The sequence below is a fragment of the Bos indicus x Bos taurus genome, chromosome 6 (genome assembly GCF_003369695.1).
Source record: "Bos indicus x Bos taurus breed Angus x Brahman F1 hybrid chromosome 6, Bos_hybrid_MaternalHap_v2.0, whole genome shotgun sequence".
Lineage (NCBI taxonomy): Eukaryota > Metazoa > Chordata > Mammalia > Artiodactyla > Bovidae > Bos > Bos indicus x Bos taurus.
The window spans coordinates 91,990,422-92,009,047 of record NC_040081.1 but is presented as its reverse complement, the minus strand read 5'-3'; the positions used below and the strand labels follow the sequence as shown (position 1 = coordinate 92,009,047).

Genomic DNA, 18,626 nt, shown 5'->3' with positions numbered 1-18,626 from the left:
AGTGTGGCATGTATGGAAGATAAAAATGGGAGAATTGTTTTAGATCACATTTTTAGGTATGATGTTGAAAGATGCTGTCTCTTCTGTTCATGATGAGAGTAGTCTTCAATTTTGATCCACATTCTGGTACTGTGCTAGGACCATACAGATTTAACTATTAAACAGTCTTTATTTGATGGTTGGCTTATATAAACATAGTCCTATCCTTTGGAGTTTGAGTAAGGTCTGGGAGTTGGTGATGGACAGGGAACCCTGGCATGCTGCAGTCCATGGTGTTGCAAAGAGTCGGACATGACTGAGTGACTAAACTGAGTGATCCTTTGTCAAATCATTGGCCATGCAATATTATCTTTGAAAAAAGTCAATGTTAAGTAATATATGTCACACATGAATATATTATTCTCTTTGAAAGAAATATTAAAATTCTGGTGTGTATCCTTATAGACATTTCTAGACATTTATATATAAAAATTAAATCAGTAGAAGTTTTCTTGGCATTGTATTACTTTGCATATGTGTTTTATGTTTTTTCTAATAAAATACATCCTACTATATTATTATCTAATTATTAATAAAATGTATTTTATTATTATATATTTTCTACTTTTTCCTCACCCAGCAGAATGTCTCATATACCTTTCCACTTTAGCATGCATATATCTTTTTTCTTTTAAACTATGGCATAGACTTCTGTGAAATGGATAAACATTTATCATTGTTTCTGATATTATAAACATTGGCATAATTAATATGTTTGCTGCTTTAAGCAGATAGGGCTGATCCCAAGAAATAGAATTGCTGGGTCACAGGGACATGAATGTTTTAAATTTTAAAAGATGATGCCCGTTTGTCCATCCAGCTATACCAGTGTATATTCCCACCAGTTGTATGTGCAAATATCTATTTCTTATCACCTTCACCAACCCTGGATATAATTAAACCTAAATTTTTTTTGTCAACCTAGATAAAGACATGCTATCTCATTTTTAAGTTTTTCCTTGTTACTGGTGAGATACAGTATCTTTTCCTATGTTTTTGTTCTTCAGTTATTTTGGGGGAATAGTGTATGTTTTACTTACACTGTTAAATTGGGCTGTATTAAGATATGGGAAGTGTCAGAATGTTGACATCACTTTTATTTTGATAATTTTCGTGCTTTCTGAGTTTTTAACTATTTGCTAATAAGAATCCCAGCAGCTGAGGAGTTCTTTGTTTACTCTCCATTATATTTATATAATGAACTTCTGTTTTAGAGAGAGTTGCCATAGTTCTGGAACAGCACTCCCAGGAGGCAAGGTTATTTTCCAGGATTCAGTGTGTTGAACCAGCTGGATGGTTTGTTATCTTACGATGACCTTCATTACTTTCTTGGCAAGATATGGACTATGCAAAATAACATTCATTTCACTTTGTGAACAGTATGGCTTCTAAAAGAGGCATCCTTTAGCTAGACTTTTGGAACACTAAAATGGTTAGTAAAATGACACTTTTTTAAAGATCTTGGATACTTTGTTCAAAATTTCTGAGACTGGGTGGTGATGGAGTGTTTCTGCTTAAATGGGCCGCGTTTCTTAGCCACTAATTCGCTGGGTAAATCTGCAAACTTGAATCAAACTGTCCTGTAATTGCAATTGTGTTTAAAAGTGAGAAGAAAAAATAGGTAGTTAAATCTTAACTTAGTGCATTTTCTTTCATCTGATAGTTTGGTAGAATTTAGTTCCATTAGTATTGACAGTCATATCTGAGCAATTAATGTTTAACCAGTGCCTTCCTTTTTTCTATATGTACAGTGTCATTCTAATCTCTGACCTTGTATCAACATTATAAAAGAAAGAATAAAATTAGGAAAAGAAAGCCCTATTAGAAAATTCAGTAGTTTTTATTATACATGCATTTTTTTTTTCTGTTTTAAAAATATTTGAGTAATTTTGTTCATCAGTGTGTTGAAACTTCACGTAGCTTTCATTTTCCCTCTGGGAACAAGACTGAGTCAGTACAGTTTACGTGTATAATTAAGACTAAAGCCTCTTACTTAAGGATTTAAATAGGTTCTTTTTAAAATAAATACCGTGTAAGTATAAATGCCATTAATGAATTTCTTTGTGTTGTTTTCAGATGTTAGTTTTGTGTTTTCTGCATAACTCTTCATCAACTTCCTTCAGCTTTTAAATCTTCATTGTATTTCAGTACTAGGTTTTTAAGACCATATGGATTTCCCAGGTGGCGCTAGTGGTAAAGAACCCCCTGCAGTGCAGGAGACATAAGAGACAATGGTTCAGCCCCTGAGTCGGGAAGGTCCCCTGGAGGAGGGCATGGCAACCCGCTCCAGTATTCTTGCCTGGAGGAGAATCCCATGGACAGAGGAGCCTGGTGGGCTATAGTCCATGGGGTCACAAAGAATTGGGAGGACTGAAGTGACTTAACACAAACGCACATGGGCTTTTATAGCTGAAGAGAAAACAGAAGCTGATTTGACATTATAAATTAGTAAATAATACTGATTTTGGAAATACAGGAAATTACATTAAAAAAATTTTTTTTTCCAGTTCATCCAGAGCAGCTTCCTCCGAGGCCATGGATTACATTAAAAGAACGAGACCAAATTCTGCCATCAGGTAAAATAGTTTTTCTTATTCTTTCTTGACTTTTTTCAGATACACTTGAAATGCCATTTGGGTTTTGTAATCGAATTAACCTTCAAATTAGGCCTTCATTTTACCTCCCCTGAGTTTAGATGAGTTTAGAAATACTGATGGGTAGAGTTAAAGTCCTGGAGAAGGCAATGGCATCCCCACTCCAGTACTCTTGCCTGGAAAATCCTATGGACAGAGGAGCCTGGTAGGCTACAGTCCATGGGGTCGCTGAGAGTCGGACACGACTGAGCGAGCGCTTCACTTTTCACTTTCCTGCATTGGAGAAGGAAATGGCAACCCACTCCAGTGTTCTTGCCTGGAGAATCCCAGGGATGGGGGAGCCTGGTGGTTCCCGTCTATGGGGTCACACAGAGTCGGACACGACTGAAGTGACTTAGCAGCAGCAGCAGCAGAGTTAAAGTCCACCCTAAGGCTTATGTACAAGAATCTCGTCTTTGACCATGATAGGGCTCTTGGTTTGAAAATTATTTCTTATAATAGAGCTTTCCAAATGGCATCTTCACATAAGGTTTGGTGATTTAAGAAAAATGAGGAGTAATGAATTTTTTTCTGAAAAATTTTGAACTACTTAGATTTATCTTTCTTTAGTGGGTAGACTGATAACTCTTGTAGAGTGATAATTTAGACTGAACCAATTTACTATATTGGAAACAGAATACGATACCAGGCCAGGGGTATAGAAATGGTATAGGGTGAAGATTTGAGCAGTTTAATAACAGGATTCAGCATTTCTTGAACTTCAGTAAATGCAGAAAATATAAACCTTTATCTTTTTGTTCAGACCAATGATAATTTGACATTTATAGGGCTTCGTACTGTTTATTAGACGTTTTATAGTTCAGAATTCTGCTTAAAATAAGTTGTTACTAAAGTCACAGTTTTTATGATACCTAATTTTATTTTGAAGATGAAAATTTTACTGTTTTAATATGAAGTAACCAAATGCTGATACTTAATTTTAGGGACGTTCAGTTGTTAAAAGGGTGATTTATAGCCCCAAAACTATAATGGTAATTAAACTTAAGAATTAATCCTAGATGGTGAAAGAGGTACCAGTATACATAATGACCACCAGTCAGATCCCCAGGAGACCTCTGAACTAAGTTTCTCATAATACCTTCCTATCATCTGACTCTGAATCAACTTCAGTTGAGCGTTACTTCATTTCTTGTATTCCTTACCATTTATTAAGTATTTGATTCTCACCCATGTCTGCCCATTGTAATTACCTGGGATGCTTTTTAAAAATATTAATGCCCAAATCCTAACATACTAAATTAGTCTGGAGTGATGAACTTTTTTTTTTAAAAAAGTTCTATAATGTGATTCTAATGAATAGATAGGATAGAGAATTAGTGATAAAAATCAGGGATTTTCAAACTGGTGTGCTTCTGCATAGAGTCACCTTAGGATTTTGTTAAATTGCAGATTCCAATTCAGTAAGTCTTTGTGAAGCCAAAAATCTTTGCATTTCTGAGTTCCAAGGTGATAACTGATGCTGCTGGTTCCTAGAGCACACTTTTGAGTAGCAGGGGATACAAACTGTTTTCTTGTTAGTTTACTTGTAGTCTTTTTACTGGCTTCCTTGGTGCCTCAGTGGTAAAGAACCCACCTGCCAATGCAGGAGATGCGGGTTTGATCCGTGGGTCAGGACGATCCTCTGCAGTAGGAATGGCAACCCACTGCAGTATTCTTGCCTGAAAATCCCACGGACAGAGGAGCCTGGTGGGCTACAGTCCATAGGGTCGCAAAGAGTTGGACATGACTTAGTAACTGAGCATGCACACAGTCCTTTTACAGTTCAAGGGAATTTTAAAATGAGAATTTAATTTTAAAAATGAGCGTTTGATTTGGTTAAAAAGGTTTCTCTTATAACTAAACTTTGTTAGTCTGTATTCTTCTGGCTCAGAGCAGTGAGAGAAGTAAGAGACTCAAAGAAGTACTAAGTGTGAAAATTTTGTTAATGAAAGGTAATGAAAGCCTTTTAAAGAGAAAAAAGTTAAAATTTACTTTTGTAATTTACTTTTATGCCATTTATAGAGAAAAGTTTTGCTCAGCAAATTATGTGTAAAAAAGTTAGTATTGATTTAAAATTAGATTATTTTTGGCCACACCGCATGACTGGCAGGATCTTAGTTACCTGACCAGGGATTGAACCTGTGCTCCCAGCAGTGGAAGTGCAGAGTCCTAACCACTGAGCAACCAGCGAATTCCCTAAAACTTGAATTTTTATTTATTAAAATATCCTTTAAAAAATCTCAAATATGAGCTATAAGTCTGATTCTGGTAAAAGAACTTTGGTAAGGTGGATGGACTCTGGTGAAGTTTTTATATAGTTTAACAGAATCTTGCCCAAGGCGTTTCACAGTGGTGATATTTGAGTTGTGTTTGTATGGCATGTATGATCGTGTAGGTGTACATGTGATATTGCTTTAGAAAAGGTTGCCTAATTTTCTCCCTTTTGTTTTGTTTTTTTCTCCCACTTCTTAGCATCATTCACGGTTATGTGTTACAATGTGTTATGTGATAAATATGCCACCCGGCAGCTATATGGCTATTGCCCATCCTGGGCATTAAACTGGGAATACAGGAAAAAGGGAATTATGGAAGAAATTGTTAACTGTGACGCAGATATCATTAGTCTTCAGGTAACACTATAGAGATTGAATTGTCTGTAACTTAAAGGTGAATCTAAAAATTACAAAAGATATTACTTTTGGGAGAGATTTTGTGTTTGAAGGAAAACCCAAAGGAATTATTTTCTCTCTTAAGAAAAAAAGATATTTCCACAGTGAAACAGTTTTGTATAGGCCATAAACTTATACTCATTTACTGTTTTCTTAAGTGAAAATAATTTCACCATGATATTCATGTTAATTTGTGTTATGAACAAATCATTGGTATTGCTGAAAGAGAAAACTACTGAAGATTGAATCTTTAAGAAATATAAATTTAATTTATAATGGGATCTATTAAAAAAATTACTTGTCTACCATTGTTCATCAGTGATAAACATATAAAAATATTGTACTATAAATCATGCATTTTTGCCTTATTTTTAAAAGCAACCTCAGAAATTTAGATACTTTATTGAATTTAACGTGACAAAGCACCTTTTGATTGAAATAGTGTTTTACTGCTTTTCAGTGCTCAGCTAATGAATGGCCAAGAAGGTTTACACATAGTTTTTAGTACTTTTTTTCTTAGCAGTTTTCAAGGCATATTAAATGCTTTAAGGTATTTTAAAACTTTAAGTGTTATAATTTCACACCTCCTTTTCTGCATAGCTTAAGAATAAAGTCATTACTTTTATAATAAATTTTTTTTGTGTTACAGTAGCTTTATTATTTACTTAAATTTGTGTTATTAGCCATGATTCATTTGACTCTGGAAAATAAGGAAGTAGTAGACGTCTTCAAAAGTTAAATTTTCTTTTAAACACTAAGAACTGACACAAAATGAGGGGAGGAAGAGGCCAGTATGGGCTTACCAGGTGGCGCTAGTGGTAAAGAGCCCAAATGCCAGTGCAAGAGACATGAGACACGGGTTCTATCCGTGGTTCAGGAAGGTCCCCTGGAGGAAGGAATGGCAACCTGCTCCAATATTCTTGCCTGGAGAATGCTATGGACAGAGGAGCCTGGCTGGCTACAGTCCATAGGATTGCAAAGAGTCTGACACAACTGAAGCTACTTAGCACACATGGAGACAAATAAGCATAAGCTTATGTTATTTAATTTTCCTCCTTTTGATTCAGTATTTATAGTAATAACAGCCTCACACTCTTGCTTAGTAAGTAAAGTATAGTATGAAGCATAGAAGCATCATAATTTTAAAAATGTTATTATAAAAGTAATACTATGTTATAAAGTGTTCATTCCAGAGAAGTTGGAAATATGAAAAGAACATAAATAATAATAGAGTAAAACATCTAATCCTGTACCCCAAAGAAAGTTGCTTTAACTTCAGGGTTAAAACTTCTGGAGTATTTCTTATATTCTTTTTTAAAACATTCATTTGCCTATTTATTTACAGGTATGTTTTCAAAATAGAGATCACACTATTAATGTATTTTGTTTCTTACTTATTGCATTTAATATACATTTTCTGCATTACTAAAATTTCTCAAAGCCAATTGTATGAATACATACTAACTGATTTAGCATTTTCCCTGCTGTTGGACATTAAGGCTGTTTGTTTTCATTGTTACAATATCATGTTGTTGTAAACATTAGCACACATAAATCATTATCTTCACGCTTGATTATTTCATTTGGAAAGATTTCTTAAAAGTATGTTACGGGTCAAGTAATAAATTAGTCTAAATATGGTATTCAGGTAACTAAAAATTCCTTCAAGTAGGATTTTTTGTTGATCTTAAACTTCTCAGTTTTGACTATCATTCCTTTCCACCACAGTTGAGAAATGCAAAATATTTTTTTAAATTACCTCCTAATACAATTTTTTCAATTCCCTACTGTTTAATCTGTAATATGACCAACTTTCATATTTTGTATTTCAATTTTGTTCGATTACCAGTTGAGGAAGTGAAGTACAGTAGTTGTTGTTCAGTCACTAAGTCGTCTCCCACTCTTTGTGACTGCATGGGCTGCAGCATGACAGGCTTCCCTGATGAACTCTAAATTGGAAGTCGAGAGATTTGGGACCAACTAACTACCTGTGTAAACCTGAGAAAATCATATTGTTTTTTTATTCTTTTAGGCTTTACAAAGCTGCCATTGTCAAATGGTGGCTGCTATCAATAAGGTAAGGTAGTTAGATAATGTTTGTTAAATGAAGTATTTTAACTTAGTAGCACTTTACTCACAGTGTTGCATAGTTTTACATCTTAGTTTTCCTCTGTCATGTTGGTGATAATGTATCTTCCGTCTCAGGAAGTGGAAACAGAGCAATACTTCACTCTCTTTCTGCCAGCATTGAAGGAGCGTGGATATGATGGATTTTTTTCCCCAAAGTCACGTGCCAAAATCATGTCTGAGCAGGAGAGAAAACATGTGGACGGTTGTGCAATATTCTTCAAAACAGAAAAGTGAGTTACGGAAACAAAGCATAATTTCTTTAATTACCACACGTTTGAAATTGTCTTTGGTTTGACCCTAAAATAGACAAAAAGCTGAAAAACAGGTAATATAAAAGTTAAAACTATTGGTAAGATTTTATTTCTTAGGCTGTGTTTTGGAAATTAGAATGTTTATCATATTCTTTATGCTTTTTTGCCAAATTGTACTAAAAATATTAAAAGGGGTATATACTTAAATATGATTTTATCATAATTTTATATATATTTCCATGAAGTAAAATATTAGTTTTGGTGTAAAAAAGAAAGTAGTACCCTTTAAGATTGGAACTAAGTGATCTGAAGTTTCTTTTGGTAATTTTTTTTCATTTGTTGTTATCATGTCTGACTCTTTGCGAGCCCATGGACTACAGTATGCCAGGCTTCCCTGTCCTTCACTATCTTCTGGAGTTTGCTCAAACTCATGTCCATTGAGTCAGTGATGCCATCCAACCATCTCATCTGTCACCTCACCCACTTTTTCTCCTGCCCTCAGACTTTCCCAGCATCAGGGTCTTTTCCAGTGAGTCACCTCTTAGCATCAGGTGTCAAGTATTGGAGCTTTAGCTTCAGCATCAGTCCTTCCAATGAATATTCAGGGTTGATTTCCTTTAAGATTGACTGGTTTGATCTCCTTGCAGTCCAAGGGACTCTCAAAGAGTCTTCTCCAGCACCATAATTCAAAAGCATCAGTTCTCTAGCACTCAGCCTTCTTTATGGTTCAGCTGTCACATCCGTACATGACTACTGGAAAAACCATAGCTTTGACTAGACGGACCTTTGTCGGCAAAGTGATGTCTCTGCTTTTTAATGCACTGTTGAGGTTTATTATAGCTTTTTTCCAAGGAGCCAAGCATCTTTTAATTTCATGGCTGCAGTCACCATCCTCAGTGATTTTGGAGCCCAGTAAAATAAAATCTGTCACTTCTTCCACTTTTTCCCCTTCTCTTTGCCATGAAGTGATGGGGCCAGATGCCATGATCTTAGTTTTTTGAATGTTGAGTTTTAAGCCAGCTTTTAGTTGGCCCTTTTCAGAATCATTCATATTTTATCAACTTTTCACCTTTTCCAGTTAATATTGTGTATGTTTATTTCTTGTCTTATGAAAAGTCGCTCAATTGTGTCCAACTCTATGGACCTCATGGACTGCAGCCTGCCAGGCTCCTCTGTCCATGGAATTCTCCAGGCAAGAATACTGTAGTGGGTAGCTGTTCCCTTCTCCAAGGGATCTTCCCAACCCAGGGATTGAACCTGGGCCTCCCGCATTGCAGGTGGATTCTTTACTGTCTGAGTCAACAGGAAGCTTAGTCGCTTGCTTATTGACTAAATGTTTACTGAGCATTTGCTTTATGATGAGTGCTGTGCTAGTCACTATAGACCCAAAAATACATGGTTTCTGATCCCACTCAGAGCTCCAGTAGGAAAAGGAAGGAGTAAATATCACATTGTAGTATGGTATATATGTGTTAGAGAGATGCCTGGATAAAATAAGGGAAGGCGAAGAGAAGCACAGAGCTTATAGAGGTAGGGAGTTAAAGAACTGATTGAGACAAAACAGTGGAAAGTGGTCATGACCTGAAATGGAAAACAGAAAACATGATCTTTTTGCTTTTTCAGGGCTATAATGTAGTTGATGAAAGTATGGTCAAAGATAAACCTATTATGACTGCTTATTAAAATATATGAACAATCTTGTAGAGGCCTCTGTGCTTTAATATTCTTGAGTTTAAAATGGAAAAAAGTATATATTCAGAGGTAGTTACAAGAATGAAATGAGATAATGAATGAAGAGGTACTTTTTAAATCATTAAGTGTCCCAGAAATATGTTTATTATTGTCATATTTCTCTTTTTGTAATACTTTGCAATTTTAGTATTTCTCTCTTACTAGGTTTATGATGCTGTGTGCATTGAATTTAGGAATTGCATTTCTGACTTGAGGGTTCAGAACCGTAACAAGCTTAGAAGGCTATGTCTGTCTCTTTTTCTTTTGTTTCCATTTGGAATTATGAAGAGTTATTATATTACTCTCTGTTTCATTCTTTTATTTGTTGTTTCATTGAAACATAGTTGATTTACAATGTGTTAATTTCTGCTGTACAGTAAAGTGATTCCATTATGCATATATACATTCCTTGTTAATACTCTTTTTCATTGTGGTTTATCACAAGATACTGAATATAGTTCCCTGTACTGTACAGTAGGACCTTGTTGTTTATCCATTAGTTGCATCTGCTCCCCCTAGACTCCCAGTCCATCCACCCTCCACCTCCCTTCCCTCTCCCTTTGGCAACCACAGATCTGTTCCCTGTGTCTATAGGTCAGTTTTTGTTTCATAGATAGGTTTGTTTTTGTCATATTTTAGATTCCACATATAAGTGATATCATATGGTATTTTTCATTCTCTTTTTGACTGACTTGACTTAGAGTGTTGAGATCTGAGTCCATCCATGTTGCTGCAAATGGCCTTATTTCATAGAAGGCTGTCTTTTGAGTAGCTGACTGAGTGACTAGATGGTTAGAGGCAGATTCTTTTGGTTATCATCTTGAGGAAAAGAGAGAAGTATATTTTTGCCTCATAAAGGCTGCCAGTTTTACAGTGGAAAATTTGAAAGCATCTCCAGACTTCAGAAGACTGAAATGTATGGAGTGAGATAGAGGTGGTATTATATAGTTAATAACTTGAGTTTGATACATTAGATAAGAAATCATCTACTAATAGAATAGGCACATAAACACTTGTGACTATTTTCCTGTTATAACAAAGCATTTCAATGTTTTTATTAATATAGGCCTATTTATTACCAGCATGACTTGTTTTGAATAAACGAATTAAGTGAATTTGAAAGCTGTTTGAGTCACTTCTTATTTATTTGTCCCTACTTTCATATCTTTTCTGTGAATTTTTAATAGAGATTTTTCATTTGTTTAATAATTAGTACACAGCCCTATAGAATTTGAGGTCAGAATATACTCTTCTAGTGAGTTGATGTGATATTTTTTTTTTTTTTTTAACAAATTTTAGCCTAACAATAGCCATTACTTTGTAGTATTTGCATGTCAGCCTTTTTCTTTTATTCACACTGATTATCTTAATTTTTAAAGCAATCCTCAGAGTTAGGAATACAACTATTTCCTCATTCTTACAGATGAGGAAACCAAGACATGGAGAGTACCTGGCTTCACAGTCAGTGCTTTTAACCACTGTACTAAACTGAATCTTTAGACTTCTTTTATATATATACAATTTGTATATTTTTTTTATTGAAATGTAGTTGATTTACAGTGTTGTGTTAGTTTTAGGTATGTAGCAGAGTGATTCTGCTTTACATATATATCCTTTTCAAATTCTTTTCTCATATAGGTTATTAGAAAATATTGAATATAGTTCCCTGTGCTATATACTAGGTCCTTGATGTTTAGACTTATTTCAGCTTTTGCTATCACTTGTATCTCTTAAAAGGTTATCTCATTTGGAAAAATTACCTTGAATTTCATATTAGTTATCTGTATTCACACACAAATTTCCTTGAAACATCATAATTTTAAAAAATTACTGATAACACTGATGAGATGTGACATCAGCTCGTTTTTCCATTTGCCATTGTTTCTTTCTGAAGGATGATATTATCATTTTTGATTCCTTTCACAGTTTTGAGAGGGAACTCTAGAATGCCTTGATAGTTTATTAGAGGTAATTAAGATTTTGAACTCACAGTTACAACTGTTATTTAGGAAACTTTAGACAAGTGACTATTTGAAAACAGCCTTGAATTATTTAAAATGCTGTGAATTTTTTTCACTTTGAAATATTTTGTAAAACACACATGTGCATATAGGCATGTATTTTCTCTTTGTGTGTTTGGAAAACTTATTATAGGTTAAATTTTTTTAAGTCAAAAAGTTTCTCTTTGCCATATTTTGTCATATAGACTAAACAGTTAGTAGAAATGGAGTCTTGGAGCCCAGTGCACAATTTGAAGCAATCAAAAATGTTGAAAAATGGAGCTGAAACCAGACCTAGATACTAGACATACTTGCTGTTCTCGAGTTTAGCAGTTCTGATCTAATCATACTTTGCTTCAAATCAGTGAGAAAGGGAAAGATGAAAACAGCAGTTTTAGAACAATGTGACCATTACACTGTGACGAGGCAGTCTCTTCCGATAGGGTTGGTGACTACGTTGTCATGTGCTTAGTCCTTGTTATAGTGCCTCTGCTGTCTGTTTCAGAGATACCAGGTAAGACCAGGTCCTTGTTTTGCCTTCCATTTTACGACAGGTTGTTTTGTGGTTGAGAAGAGGGCATTCATTTATAAATTATATAGTATTGTCCCAAAATGACCTATTCTGATAATCCTATCTTACTAGTTTCTCAGTTACTAATTTTGTCTGTCATAGGTGGTGGTTGCATTTAGAACTTTAAAATCGGAGGTTGTGATTTCTAGTTTCCAGTGTTAGCTTTCCCATTTATTCAGTCTGGAACTTTGCTTTATGCCAGTTTCGTTACCTATCCAGTATGGATGTTAATAATAACTGTTCTGCCTGACTTCAGAAGTTTTTTATGGGGCTAAAATGACCAAAAATGTGAAAATGCTTTCAGTGGTTAAAAGAGTTGTACAAATATATCTAGAATGGTTAATATCCACTTTTTCCCCCTATTTATCTCACTCTCTAAGCTTACCTTTTCTAGATTATTTTTTGGAACTCCCATGATTACTTTGAAGGGACCCAAGAACACATTTTATAGCATCTTATACTGCATATACAATAAAAAATTCTATTTGGTTTAGGTTTAAGAGTGAGTTAAATGTGATTAGAAAAGATCATGGTTCACAGAAAGGAGAAGCAGAGTAGAGATTATTTGGTTGAGGTGAGAGGGGAGAAAGTAAGAATTGTTCTAAAGCAGTATGGAATAGAATATGGGTAAACTGTTTCTTACTATATTATAGATATATTATAATTATAAATATAGTATAAAATAAACAGACACAGGATGAGTTGTAGGAGATTATCTAGCTCTACTGGTGCTAGAAATCTTATTTTCTAAAAGCAGAGTCCCTGAAAAGTTCTTATAGCCCAAGAAACATATCTATGCCCTTATTTAATTCTTACTGGGAAAAAAAGGAATTTTGCGGAAAAAAGGAATTTTCTGTGGTTCCTCAGTTCTCAGCTATCTCTTTGATTCTTTCAACTGTTGGTGAAACTGAGTAAGATTGAGAGTGTCATTCTGACCGTTTCTGTATCTCTGAGCACTAAAAAGGGGAGTATTTGGTTATAATGACATGTGCTCTATTTAGGAAAACTGATTTTATTTTTCTGAACTTTTTGAAACCAAAGACATTAGAAAGTAGATACCTCAAGAAGATTGGGATGCTTAAGTCAGAAATAGGGCAATACAGTAATAAATCATACCAATGAGGAAGAAAACTGAAGGGGTAATTTGAGGCAGTTAATGAACCAGGTAATTGTTCAGGATTCATTTTAAAAGAAGTGTTTTTTTCTTCCCCCCAGTAAACAACTCAATAACCAAGCATGTATTAAAGAAAAAAAAAGAGCTTATGAACCTATCTTCTTTGCCATGAAAATTAAGAAAAAAGGGAAAATTGGATGAATGTGCTAAGGCAACAAGGAGAATACTTTAAATAGCATCTGCACTATACCCATGTGCATTGTGCAGTCACTAATTAATGATCAAGGAAAAAGTTCTATTTTGCTTTCATGGTCTCTATTGAGGAGAATTGTTTTCAAACTGAAAAGGCTAAGACGAGGTAAGGGGGAGATTGGGAAACCAAGAAGAGGAGCTTGGGAAGCCAAGCAAATCACTAAACTGCCTTAACTAGTTAGGTTTCCAAATCAATATAATTATATCCCATGGTATTAAAATATCTTGCCAAAGTATGATTAGAGAAGTAGATGGCATGAGTCATCTATAGTGAGCATTGGAGTATAGGAGCAGTTCTAGTATATTGGAGACGAATAAACCACCTCATTTGCAAGCCTCAGTTTTCCTCATCTTTTTAGTGGTAATGAGCATTGGTTTGGCCAAAAAGTTTGGCTTTTTCCACAAGATATTAGTCGAATGAACTTTTTGGCGAACCCAGTAGTATTGTCTGTCACAATTTGAGTTCTCCAGAAACAAGACTCCCAAGTTAGTTTGGTGTTCAGGGGTTTATTAGGGATCAAAAGCTGTGACAAGGAAAGGGGGGAAGAAGAATTGAGCATAGAGAGTAGAACTGTGTTGCACATCAGACAGCCTCAGTTGACCCCACCTGTAGCTTTGGAGCTGAAATGGCCTGTGAGAGTTAATCTAGGAGGAACCAAAATCCCCAGACCTTTATCTTTTGCTTTTGATCTGTAACGTGCCACTCCCAGAAGTACTTGGACTTTGGTGAGGCTGCCCTCTGCAACTGGAGCAATTCCTGAAGGACTGATGAGGCATCCAGGTAGCATCTCTTCATGTCCACACTTTGCAAAGTTTTAACAAAGTTTTAGGACTAATAATATGAAGTAATTTCACAGGTCTTGATACAGAGTAGATCCTCAATAATAGATGGCTTATTATTGTTTTAAATTTGTTCGCACTGTTCAGAATTTTGATTATATAAGAGAAGACATATGCATACATATAAGATTTATAAAAAACCAAAAAGCTGGCAAGGATATTTTAATCTTTTGGAAAACTAGAATATTGTTTCAAAGTGCCCTTAATATCTGAATGGGTGAACTAATGAGCAGAAACATAAATGATACTCAACAGAAATAAAGTCTGCAATTCTTCAATTATTAAAAGAAAGAGGAAGAGAGAAAATTATTTGAGATCACAGAAAAATGTTTATATGCAAAACAAAATATTACTACACTAATGAATCTATTACTATAACTAATCTCATTAATTATAATAACTTATATCAGAAGTACCTTAAATGCCTAACAGAATAGTTCAATCATGGTGAATTTATTTAGTGGACTATAATGCAACCATCGGAGAAGGCAATGGCACCCCACTCCAGTACTCTTGTCTGGAAAATCCCATGGACGGAGGAGCCTGGTAGGCTGCAGTCCATGGGGTCGCTAAGAGTCGGACAATACTGAGCGACTTCACTTTCACTTTTTATTTTCATGCATTGGAGAAGGAAATGGCAACCCACTCCAGTGTTCTTGCCTAGAGAATCCCAGGGACGGGGGAGCCTGGTGGGCTGCCGTCTATGGGGTCGCACAGAGTCGGAGACGACTGAAGCGACTTAGCAGCAGCAGCAGCAATGCAACCATAAAAATTGATTGTTGAAGCAAATATATATATATATATATATATATATTTGGGGTATATCTATAAACCTGGGTGTATCTGTGGACCTGATAGATATAGATATACCCAGGTCCCCTCCCTCCTGGACCTCCCTTCCATCTCCCTCCAGTCCCACCCTTCAACCTGTCACAGAGCCCCTGTTTGAGTTCCCTGAGTCATACAGCAAATTCCCATTAGCTATCTGTTTTATATATGGTATTATAAATTTCCATGTTACTCTCTCCATACATCTCATCTTCTCCCTCCTCCCCTGCCCCCATGTCCATAGGTCTGTTTTCTGTATCTGTTTCTCCATTGCTGCCCTGAAAATAAATTCATCAGTGCCACCTTTTCAGATTCCATATATATGTGTCAGTATGCAATATTTATATTTCTCTTTCTGACTTACTTCACTCTGTATAATAGGCTCTGGGTTCATCCACCTCATTAGAACTGACTCAGATGTGTTCCTTTTTATGGTTGAGTAGTATTCCATTGTCGGAGAAGGCAATGGCACCCCACTCCAGTACTCTTGCCTGGAAAATCCCATGGATGGAGGAGCCTGGTAGGCTGCAGTCCATGGGGTCGCTAAGAGTCAGACACAACTGAGCGACTTCACTTTCACTTTTCACTTTCATGCATTGGAGAAGGAAATGGCAACCCACTCCAGTGTTCTTGCCTGGAGAATCCCAGGGACGGGGGAGCCTGGTGGGCTGCCATCTATGGGGTCACACAGAGTCGGACACGACTGAAGCGACTTAGCAGTAACAACAGCAGTATTCCATTGTATTTATGTACCACAGCTTCTTTATCCATTCATCTGTTGATGGACATCTAGGTTGCTTCCATGTTCTAGATATTGTAAATAGTGCTGCAGTAAACTTTGGGGTACATGTGTCTCTCTTAGTTTTGGTTTCCTCAGAGTATATGCCTAGGAGTGGGTTTGCTGGGTCATATGGTGATTTTATTCCTAGCTTTTTAAGGAATCTCCATACCATTTTCCATAGTGGCTGTATCAGTTTGTGTTCCCTTTTCAGCACACCCTCTCCAGCATTTATTGTTTGTAGACTTTTTGATGATGGCCATTCTGACTCGTGTGAGGTGATATCTCATTGTAGTTTTGATTTGCATTGCTCTAAAAATGAGTGATGTTGAGCATCTTTTCATGTGTTTGTTAGCCATCTGTATGTCTTCTTTGGAGAGATGTCTGTTTATGTCTTTTCCCTATTTTTTGATTGGGTTGTTTGTTTTTCTGGCAATGAGTTGTATGAGCTGCTTATATATTTTGGAAATTAATCCTTTGTCAGTTGTTTCATTTGATACTACTTTCTCCCATTCTGAGGGCTGGCTTTTCACCTTGTTTATAGTGTCCTTTGCTGTGCAAAAGCTTTTAAGTTTAATCAGGTCCCACTTGTTTACTTTTGTTTTTCTTTCCCTTACTCTAGGAGGTGGGTCATAGAGGATCTTGCTTTGATTTATGTCATCAAGTGTTCTGCATATGTTTTCCTCTAAGAGTTTTATAGTTTTTGGTCTTACATTTAGGTCCTTAATCCACTTTGAGTTTATCTTTGTCTATGGCATTAGGAATTGTTCTAATTTCATTTTTTCACATGTAGCTGTCCAGTTTTCCCAGCACCCCTTATTGAAGAGGCTATCTTATTGAAGAGGCTATCTTTGCCCCATTGTATATTCTTGGCTCCTTTGTCAAAAAGAAGGTACCCATAGGTGCGTGGGTTTATCTTTTTTTGGTTCTCTGTCTTGTTCCATTGTTCTGTATTTCTGTTTTTGTGCCAGTACCATACTGTCTTGATGACTGTAGCTTTATAGTATGGTCTGAAGTCAGGAAGCTTGATTCCTCCAGCTCCATTCTGCTTTGGCTATTCAGGGTCTTTTTTTTTTTCCATATGAATTGTGAAATTTTTGTTTTAGTTCTGTGAAAAATGCCATTGGTAATTTGATAGGGATCACATTGAATCTGTAGATTGCCTTTGGTAGTATAGTCATTTTCACAATATTGATTCTTCCTACCCAGGAACATGGAATATCTCTGCATCTGTTTATGTCGTCTTTGATTTCTTTCATGAGTGTCTTACAGTTTTCCATGTACAGGTCTTTTGTTTCCTTAAGTAGGTTTATTCCTAGATATTTCATTCTTTTTTGTTGCAATGTTATATGGGATTGATTCCTTAATTTCTCTTTCTGATTTTTCATTGTTAGTATTTAGAAATGCAAGTGCTTTCTGTGTATTGACCTTATATCCTGTGACTTTGCTGAATTTACTGATTAGCTCTAGTAATTTTCTAATAGTTTCTTTTGGGTTTTCTATGTATAGTATCATGTCATCTGCAAACAGTGAGAGTTTTACTTCTTTTCTGATCTGTATTCCTTTTATTTCTTTTTATTCTCTAATTGCCATAGCTAGGACTTTCAAAACTGTGTTGAGTAATAGTGGTGAGAGTGGACACCCTTTTCTTGTTCCTGATCTTAGAGGGAATGAAGCATATGGTATTTTATAGGGAAATGTCCCTGTCTATATTAGAGTATTATTAATAGGTAAAACTCTGAGTAGTATTCTAATTGTATAAAAAATACACACACATGCTTGAGAGAAAAGTCTGGGGAAATATGTTGAGATGTTGATGGGGGTGTTGGGATGCAAGTAACTTGACATTTTCTTTATTTTTTTCTCATTTCCCAATCTCTGTATGTTACTTAATAAAATAATTTTTTTCACTTTTTTGTTCTTAAGCATCTATAAATACGGAACTGAAGAGACCTGGTTTAAGAACTAAAATACCAAAGAGTTGTGGAGATATAGTATTATTTATTTAGCTTACAATTAATATGGCTTTCCCCACAGTACATTTTCAGTTTTTATTAACAAAAATTAGTCCAAAATGAAGGAGACAGTAGTTCATTTATCTCCAGTTCTAGGTACTACACCTTTGAGTTTAAACTTGAGTTTTTCAAATGAACAACTGTTTTACACCATATATCATGCAAAGAATTGATTTCTTTTCTGGAGAAGACTTGGGAGTTATATTTAAAGTAGTGTCAAATGTAAATTCTGTGTTCCTTTAAAGAAATGGTCCAGATTTAGGTTTGATTTAGGTTTAGGTTACAGGTCTAGAAATGGTCTAGATTTAGGTTACAGGGAAACAAATTTTAGTAAAGACAGTTCTATAATTAGATAGTCTCACTCCACCACCCCTACCAAATAATATCCTGACTCTGGTAGAAGAAAAATATTACAGTATTAAGCTGTTAAACAGCAATTTCAGACTTTCCTGCAGGAGCCTAGATTCCTATAAATAAGCCTTAAGAACTCTGTAAATATTTACAAGATATTTCAAAAGTTAAATCCAAATAATTAAACTAAGTAATTTTAAAATAACACTCAAATTTCCAAATACCAAATTTTAACACTTTGGAAATCAATAACATGTTCCTGATACACTGCTTAGTTGACTTGTTGCAGACCTCTGAATTGAGTTTTTGCCTACTTGCTTGCTTTTTTCTGAGTTCAAAGCCAGTTATTTACCACTTGTATCTGTGTGTTTGTGTGAATCAGGGTTTTTATTAATACTGTGTAACCAAAACAGAATAGAGAAAT

The 18,626-nt window shown here is 35.3% G+C and overlaps 1 protein-coding gene across 3 annotated transcripts in view; it reads left to right on the top strand.

Moving 5' to 3' along the window:
• Nucleotides 1–18,626, top strand: part of CNOT6L (CCR4-NOT transcription complex subunit 6 like) — a 114,527-nt gene that overhangs the window by 74,766 nt on the left and 21,135 nt on the right. For all 3 annotated transcript variants that reach the window (XM_027544841.1, XM_027544839.1, XM_027544840.1), the window contains exons 6-8: nt 2,547–2,615; nt 5,145–5,302; nt 7,547–7,701. In XM_027544841.1, the coding sequence (XP_027400642.1) occupies nt 2,547–2,615; nt 5,145–5,302; nt 7,547–7,701 (382 nt within the window). The remainder of the gene's footprint in view (nt 1–2,546; nt 2,616–5,144; nt 5,303–7,546; nt 7,702–18,626) is intronic.